At 34.4% G+C, this 9,674-nt stretch overlaps 1 protein-coding gene across 1 annotated transcript; it reads left to right on the top strand.

Annotated features, from left to right (window-relative positions):
* The first annotated feature begins 212 nt into the window (after positions 1-212).
* Positions 213-2,169, top strand: LOC131599790 (heat shock cognate 70 kDa protein-like). The gene is made up of 3 exons (XM_058872045.1): positions 213-432; positions 537-1,125; positions 1,179-2,169. The coding sequence occupies exons 1-3, from the start codon at positions 213-215 to the stop codon at positions 2,167-2,169; spliced, it is 1,800 nt and encodes a 599-aa protein (XP_058728028.1).
* Positions 2,170-9,674: the final 7,505 nt, after the last annotated feature.

The following is a 9,674-nucleotide window of genomic DNA, read 5'->3' on the forward strand; positions in this document are numbered from 1 at the left end:
ATATTCTCGTGTATATTCTCCACAAAAAGTATCCCGTCACATGATATATTGATTTGTAATTGGAATATATAAATCAAACTATACCAAAAAAAGAAGTAGAAACAACTTAGGCGCTCGAGTTTTTAGAAACAAATTTCAGAGTATTTTGCTTTTCAAACATCCTAAACCTTTTCTCTTTACACAAGAAACCCTAATATTACTATATCTCTAATATGAAAAGAAAACATGAAGGATGTGCTGTGGGGATAGACCTTGGCACAACATATTCATGTGTTGCAGTATGGCAGGAAGATCATCATCGAGTTGAGATCATTCACAATGATCAAGGCAATAAAATTACACCTTCTTTTGTTGCATTCATAGAAAATCAGAGATTGATCGGTGATGCTGCTAAGAATCAAGCATCTTCCAACCCTCAAAACACCGTCTTTGGTATAAACTTCTATTCTTTTACTCTTCCAAAATTTAATTACAAACTATTTATAACAAGTTCATGCATCTATTTATAACACCTTATTTAACTCTTTCTTTTTCAGATGCCAAGAGGTTAATTGGTAGGAAGTTTAGTGATCCTATTGTTCAAGAAGATATTCTTTTATGGCCATTCAAGGTCATTGCTGGTGACAATGACAGACCCATGATTATGGTTAAGTACAAGGATCAAGAAAAGCAACTATATGCCGAAGAAGTATCATCTATGGTACTCACCAAAATGCGAGAGATTGCCGAGACATATTTAGAATCAGAAGTTAAAAATGCAGTTGTTACTGTGCCGGCTTATTTTAATGATTCTCAAGGAAAAGCAACTATTGATGCTGGTCTTATTGCTGGCCTCAATGTTATGAGAGTAATGAATGAACCCACTGCCGCAGCCATTGCATATGGCCTTGACAAGAGAACTGGTTGTGTTGGAGAACGGAATATTTTAGTGTTTGATCTTGGTGGTGGCACTTTTGATGTGTCGATACTAACTATTAAGGACAGCGTCTTCCAAGTTAAGGCCACATCCGGAAACACTCACCTCAGTGGAGAGGACTTTGACAACAGAATGGTGAACTACTTTGTACAAGAGTTCAAAAGAAAGAACAAAGTCGACATTAGTGGCAATTCAAGAGCTTTGACGAGGTTGAGAAAGAACAAAGGGGACATTAGTGCATATACTCAAAAGCTTTGAGGAGGTTGAGAACTGCTTGTGAGAGGGCAAAAAGGTCACTTTCTTTCCTCGTTACCGCCAAATTTGAGGAAATGAATATGGACCTTTTTAATGATTGTATGAAGATTGTTGAAAGTTGTCTAATGGATGCTAAGATGGACAAGAGCAGGATAGATGATGTTGTCCTTGTTGGTGGATCTTCTAGGATTCCTAAAGTACAACAACTATTACAGGAGTTTTTCAATGGGAAGGAGTTGTGCAAAAGCATTAATCCTGATGAGGCTGCGGCTTACGGGGCAGCTGTTCAGGCTGCGTTGTTGAGTGAAGGAGTTATGACTGTTCCAAAGTTGGTGGTGCAGGATGTTACACCTTTGTCTCTTGGCAAATCTGTAATAGGAGATATCATGAGTGTGGTGATTCCTAGGAACACTTGCGTTCCTGTCAAGAAGACAAAATCATATTATTCAACCGAAGATAACCAAAGGATTCATAACATTAAGGTTTATGAGGGTGAGAGAACAAGAGCCAGTGACAACAATTTGCTTGGTTCTTTTACTCTTTCGGGCATTCCCCCAGCTCCTCGCGGCAGCATTATCTCAAATGTTTGTTTTGGTATTGATGAAAATGGTATTTTGACCGTTTCAGCTAATAATAATGTTTCAGGAGTTTCGAGCATGATTACAATAACCAATCACAGAGATAGATTGTCAAGTGAAGAAATTAAAAAATTAATTCAAGAAGCTGAGAATTACCAAAATGAAGACAAGAAATTCCTAAGGAAGGCCAAAGCGATGAATGCATTGGATTTCTACATTTACAAAATGAGAAATGCCTTAAAGAAAGAGGATATTAATCAAAAGCTCTCCTCTCAAGAAATTGAAATTATCGAATCTACAATTGCTGTGATTACAAATTTGATTGATGAGAATAACCAAGAGGTAGAAATAGATGTTTTGGAAGACCATCTAAAGGGACTTAAGAGTACCATGGAAGACATTTTAGCTAAGACTATTTAGTTTTTATTTTACTTTTTCTCAATTAAGATTTTGAGGTTTGTTTTGCTTTTTAGTAGGCATTATGTATCTATGACAGATATGTTATTTAAACCATGCCAATAGCAGTGTGCTGAAACCATGATCTAGTCACACTTGTTTCCATTATGATTAATTTAGATTTTATTTTATTATTAGTTTACAAGTTTCTTTGAGTCTTCTGACAAAAATTAATCTCCTGCATAATCAGTTGGTGGTTTTCCTTTCCTTGAGTATCTTCTAAACTAATAACTTCCCAAATTTAGTAGTGAAATTTAAGCACCAGTACTTGTAAAATAATAGTTTATTCTTTCCTAAATTTTGATTACGTATCTTGTTACTTAAAAATAAGTTTTTTTTTTCCCTGGAAGATTACTACCATATATCTATTGAAATTTGATATGTTTCCAAGATAAAGGGGTTGTAAAGAGAAATAGGCTGAAGTAATCTGTAAGAAAAGAAAGCATGGCAATTTGGCATGATGCTTACTTGTGAACTGTTTTTGATGTTCACTTATTTAAACTTGTCTGTTTAGTTTAGTCGAAATTTGATACAATTTTAATAATATTGTAATGCTTCCAGAATATGTGATTTCAAAATCAAAGCAGCTCATGATCAATATAGAAATAGAAATAAATTACTTTTCAAATGTTGAAACTTGAAGTTGAAAGTCTAGTAATGATTATGCAAAGAAGCCTAAATCAATTACAAGGGCCCCAAACAGCAGAAGTTGATTTTCCTACAACAGTCACACTTATGTATGAGTCTTATGACTTAACTTAATCACGAATCATGAAAGTTCGACATCAAATATTATAAAGAGAATTCAACTATGACTTTACTTTGACAATGAAAATGGTGACAGCACCTAATCTCATTGAGTTGCCTTACCCTTACTCATAACTCTTTTATAAGCAAGGCTTGTAATTTATTGACTCCCCATCCTATGTGAGACTCATGAAAATAAATCTGATTTGCTATTAGTTGTTGATGTTATTTAAGTTATGACATATTCCTTATCTTGGACTAAGACAAAATCCTCTCACTCAAAATTTTATTTTATCAATAAAATACATTAAAATTTAATTAACAAATAGAATGGTGTTTTCTGATTTTTTTTGGTAGCAAGTTGATCCTCATCAATACTACTGAGATCTAAGTCTTCATCTTCCACATCTTCACATAGTGTCTCAACAGTTTTCTCCATATCTTCTACTACATGATTCTCCTTTCCACCCGTCTCGGTCTTACCATGGACATGATCATCATTCCTCACAAAATTATTCTCAAAGGTAAAATCTTCATTCTTCTTATGAATATGGGATCCTATCAACATGACAGGCAGTATGTCAGATACATCTTTATCAACATCTTGAATTCCCAAAACAGTTTTCTAGGTCTCCTCACCAAAAGGATTTTTCATGAGATAATGATTTCAGTAGTACAAGTGTACAACAATAACTTTTTAGTAGAGATTCTTAAGTCTGATTACCTGCCACTTGACTTAACAAAGGCCGTAATGGCATTTTCAATGACCAATCAAGGTAACACTACGTGCTTATGCTGGCTCCCTTGATTACAGTTAAAATAATTGGCTCGCCTTAGTTGCATTAAGAATTAAATTTGAAAATGTTATCCATTTGTACAGTTATAACAGTTGGCGTTCATATAGGCAATGCAAGCTTGCTGACATTTTACATGCCAACCAACTTACAAAACATCTCAAGGTGCACTTACTTTTACTTTGTAGAAGTGTTTTACATATCGTAGGTTTAATAGTTCACAATTGGTTTGTTTTTAGCATAATTCAATATAACTTAGCATTATTGTGTCTCACTTTAATTGTAAAGAGGATGGCCTTAGGTTTGTGTTCTTTTCATTGTTTCATTAGGTTTTTATGAGTTGACAGAGAAACTAATATTTGAGCTTAACTACAGGCATAACATATGCTTAAGCATTTACATGAAAAGTGTTTGTGCTATAAGCAATTAATTAAATTTAGTCAAACAAAGTCTTAATAATGCTTATTATGTTTGCATCATGATCAAGAAGATGGTGTGAATATTACTGCAAATTCTCTTCATCCAGGAATAATAGTCTTAAATTTGAACTTGATTACCTTTAGTGGAGGGAACATGTGAATCCAAAAAAATACTCCCTCTATCTCACAATAGGTGTCCTCTGAGATTTTCACAGTTTTTAAGAAACTGATTAATTATGTTGATTTCAATGATAAAATTAGTCTCATTTACTAAAATAACCTTATTAATAACAGGTAGTGGAGTACTTAAATGAATTAAAATACAATAAATAAGAGTAAGTTAGTGGAAAGAAATAATAAATATTACATTGATATTCTAAATGGAAAAATAATTTGAAACAAATAAAAATTGGAAAGAGAACACTTGTTGTGAGACGGAGAGAGTAGAATTTTTACTCTAACATGTTTTTAAGGAATTATTTAAGTCATGGGGATTTGGTATACGAAATAATGTATTCTGCATTGTCAACCATTATGGGGAAGAGTGTTAGTGATCAACGATATACACTAAATGAAATGCGTTAATAATATGACTAAAAAAATGCTCCAGTAGAATGACTATGTCTATGTGTCACATCTATCTTTCTATTCTAAGAAAAATATTTGCTAATTGCACCAGAAGGAATTTTATACAATCTACTTTCCGTTATTTTTCTCTCCACGCATAAATATTTATTGCCACTCACGGGACTTATTAGCTAACTTGATAATTTATGAAGGAAAATGCATAGTTGTTGTTCTCTTCTACAATATAAGAAAATCGTATGTTCTCCCAAATACTAAAATGCCCCTCTTGCTCCTCAATGCGCCACGTGGATACTTTCTGCATCCAGAATTTAAATTCTTGCTTACTTGGCACTATCTTTTTTCTGTTTGCTTCCAAAATCTACTAATTGCTTTTTCAAACCTGAGGTCTTCGTTCTCTCTCATATCTTTCTCTCTTCAGCTTCAAAACTCAACCCTAATCTATCTTCAACCCCAAACCATCTTCCATCTTCAAAGATACACCATCTTCATTGTCTTCCTCTGAGCTTTCTACATGGCAGGACCGTTGGAGAAAATTTTCTTTTTCCTCTTCCTCTTCGTCTACAGTAAACCACGTCCCATCTCAAATTTTTGTCGTGAGTTATGAATTATAAGTTATGCCGCTTCGTACGGGATTGTCGGTTTGGTTCCACCGTTCGTATATCACCACCAACGTCGCTATTTGCCTCAAGGTATATTCAATGTTGAAGATTAAGGATTTTAGGATTTATATGTTTTGTTGATTTGGAATTTTCTTATGGTGTTGGTTTTCTGAACTGTGTTGTTTTAGGCTAAAGTTGATAAATATAATTATGTTGTAAGGATTGTTGAGTTCTTTGAATATGAAGACAAAGTTCTATAAGGATACATCGTTCTGATTTTGATATGGTTTATTGCTCTTTCTGTTTATAGAGATTAAATTAATAAATCTTAAATCCCTAATCTTTTTGGTTGTTTCCAATTTCTCCGCTTTGTTTCTGATTTACGTGTTGTTTCCACGTGGATCTTTCTGATGCCACTGATCATATTGGATTCAAGTCTAATGAAGTGTTGTAGTTGAGAAAAGGATTATGTTGTTGATATATTTTTTTTGTTTCAAGTTTTGATGTTAACTGATTTTGGAATGTCGAAAGAAATTGAGGAATCCAAGAGATCTAACTCTGTGTGGGACTACAGAATATATGGCTCTGGAAAGTAATGAAATGATAACCTGGAAGGTAATGAATTAACGCAATTCGCGAATTGCGTCTCTTGAATTATTTAGGTTCTCCAACCGTTTCCTACTTGTGGTTTCAAATTGGAATGTGTTTAATTTTTGTTGTGCTGGCTTATAAATGGGAAGAGAAGTTGAATTGTAACATGTTTTGTGCAGGTAGCACGTCCTGATTCTGTGTAGGCTTGTTATAATGGATTACTGACTGAACGCAATGATATGGAGTCATTGGATGCAGAGTTTATAATGGTTAATAACAGTTGGGGCAAATAAAGGTTAGTTACAATTTATTTTCTGAAATTGTTAACTGTTAGTTTAATTTACTTTTGGAAGTGTTTTGGCGGTGTATGCGGACTGTCTTAAAATTGAATGCGGTATGGTGATTTGTCTTTGAATTGTCAACTATTATGAGGGTTCGGTCTATTTTCTGGTCTGGGTGCTTTTGGTTATGAATGGAATTAAAGTTGGTATAGAGTTGAATGTGTAAAGAATGTGAATTATGGACCTGTCATGATTTTCTTTTGAATGTATGACGGTTGAACGATTGTTTTGAACTGTTAGTAATCGTTGGCAACATTTTGAATGTATGATGGCAACATTTTGAGTGGTGGGCACTAATGAAGGATAGAAAAACACTTAGAAAGGGGGGGAGGATTGAATAAGTGTATCTCAAAAACTTGTCATAACTTGTATAAAGTTTGTTAGGTCGGTTAAGAGTTTACCGGACTTAAGTTTTTAAGTTTTTAAATCAGGCCAAATATCTGACTTAACATGTCATAACTTGTATAAGTGCAAACTGTTAAATCGGGTGCAAAACCAATATAACAACACATTTTTAATCGACTTAACAAGTGTTTTCTTACTAGTGATTTCATCTTGGCCCATGCATGAGTGGGACATTATTTATATTTCCACCAATAGTCATATTACCCTTATTACTATATGGAACATACTTCTTATGACTCGGTTCAATTGACTTAGAGGAACCCCAATGTCAACTTCACCAAACTTCTAGATACATGATAAGAAATTCCAATAGATAGAATTATGCCATAATCACTATTCTTCTTTAAGTTCTTCTTATGAATCATCATTGTTCAATGTTGGGGGGACCTCTAACTTGACCATCAGCCACCCTACAACAAAACCTTCTCGCTTGAATCTCATAAAGTCCACATGTGGTAATTCATAAACATGAGTAAGATATTGAAACATCTTGTCTAACATCTTTGTTTTTTCTCGACTTCATAAATATTCCCCTTTGAGATCTTGCAAACCCCTTTAAACTTCCAAAGATACGACCTTCTTCATAAGTACTTCTTGAACTTTGTTCATGACGACACACTCAAATTTATGTTGATCACGTTGGCAATTGAGCCTTCTACCAACATCGTATCATCAAGGCAAAGAGAACCAGGACTAACCAATTTTCCCACGCCCTTGATTTTTCTTTTTGCTCCATCACCAATAGTGACTTAACTATTTGAGTGAGACTTTAGCTCTTCAAGAAATGTCTTTTCTCTAGTAAAGTGCTTTGAACCCCCACTAACATAATACCAATTTTCTCTTGAGTAACCTCTAAGAGGTGTATGAGCTATGAAAGTGGTTGAAGTAGCTGATAAGTGCCAAAATGTACTTATTTTGTGTATGTAAATAGTGGCACTTATCGATACTTTTGTTAATACCGTTTGAATAATTCCTTGTTTTGTGTATAAATACGTATACTTTGTGAATAATTGTATTTTCATATACTTTTATACCAATTAATAGTTTTCCATTCATTTTATAGGTATTCATGCATATTTGGAGCATTGAGTAATAAAGATCAAAGGCTAAGCTTCAAGAATGCAAATTCTACCAATTCATCAAAGAATAAGGCTCAAAATAAGGATGATAAAAATCATCATTTTGGTTTCCATTCATTCATTTTTGGATAGAGCATTGAATAAGCTTTCCAACGCTTCGAACCGGGCGCAATTCGGAGTTACGGTTCTCAACTTATGGCGAAAACAAGATTTCACTTTTGTTGTCAGTCCGCCGAGCGGAGCTCCAGCGGAGCAAATCAGAGTCTGGATGCAATTTTGAGTCCGCTGAGCGGAGGGGGTCCGCTAAGCGGACCTGCTAAGACAACAACTCGTTAAAAGGGGCAAAAATCACATTTTTAGGTTATGGGTTGGGTATCTTTGAGTCCCAACACCATCAACTTCATTCTTAGGGTAGATTAGCTTAGAAAACAACTTCGGAGGTTGCATAAGGATGATCAGGGGTGGATTGAGCGTCGAACGGAGCTGACAAACCGGGAGATTTTTGGTTCATTTCTCTTCTTCTTTGTGTATTTCTCTTTGGTTGGGTTTTGTTTGTATATTTACTTGAATCTTATGTATATTTACCGATTATAATGTTATATTTAACTTGCTTTACAAATCTGTGTTGATATTATCCTGGATTTTTGCTCTATGCTGGGGATTTGGGGTGCTTTAGAGATAAACTTCTTGAATCCTTATCTAGGATGATAATCTGTTGGTTCTGAACTCTAGAGATAGATTTAGAGCTAGCATTCACTGTGGGTATCTGTACTTAATGCTTTCGTGTTTGAGCGGCGCGCGAGAATTCGCCGACGCGAGAATACGGATGTACTCGCGACTTTGCGTTAGAGATAACCTTAGTTGTGAGATGATCTCGTTTGTGCTCCAGAGATGGACGCTTATGTGAGAGATACGTGATAACATAGATGAGTATCGTAGGTTGAGTATAATGGGTTGGTAAGTGTATGTTTGTGAAGAGTGAATATATTTACATTCCTGATAAGTTATTTCTCTTCTAAGAATGTGTTTATTCTTTTCCTGTCTATATCTTTGTTTACTTTTTGCTCTTTCAAACCCAAGCTCGAAACCGTAGAAATTGTTGAATGGCATCTCTCCATCTCTGAGGACGATAATTCCCGGATCAATATTTCCAAATCTTTTTTGTTACTTGCCCTATACTGCATTCAACAAAATGGCGTCGTTGCCGGGGATGGTTGTGATTGCATCGCAATAGTTTCCGTTGTTTTGAGCTTTGTATATAACGTATATATTGTATGGTTTCACTTGTATATATTTTTACTTGTACATGTTTACTTGTTTATGTTCACCATATAAGTTTACTTGTATATGTTACATATAAGTATACTTTTACTGGTGAATGTTGGTGAAACATGTTGATCTCGGATGAGCTCTTTAATAACAAATCTTCACTTTTCAACTTGTGAATCCAACATTCACTAACTTTTCTCTTTTTGTATGATAATAATTGTATTTGTTCCAAACTTGTACATATGTTTTTGTTTGTGTATATAGTTGTATACTTTGGTTTTTATGTTCGTTTAATCATTGTATATATTTGTACCAGTAACATTTGTTGAGTGGTTGGTTAGGATACTTTCTTTAGGCTTGTGCGGTGAGACGTTGATCGGTAAAATAGCAAGTGTACTATTTTGCCTCTGTAGTAATAAAGGGAAAATTCCCCGAATATCGATCTCAGAGACTGCGTGAGATAATAGAGTTAGTCGCACTTCAATTAAACAAAAAGCCTTGGGGTTTTGATTTTTGTGATTACAAATTAAATTGCAAATAAACTTAAAAAGGTTTAATTGGCCAAATATGAGTAACATGCCAGGGTAGGTGTGTGCATTAACATGTAACAATTCTGAACCCTTATTTCATTAACAAA

This window comes from Vicia villosa, linkage group LG4, assembly GCF_029867415.1.
Source record: "Vicia villosa cultivar HV-30 ecotype Madison, WI linkage group LG4, Vvil1.0, whole genome shotgun sequence".
In the NCBI taxonomy this organism is placed as follows: Eukaryota; Viridiplantae; Streptophyta; class Magnoliopsida; order Fabales; family Fabaceae; genus Vicia; species Vicia villosa.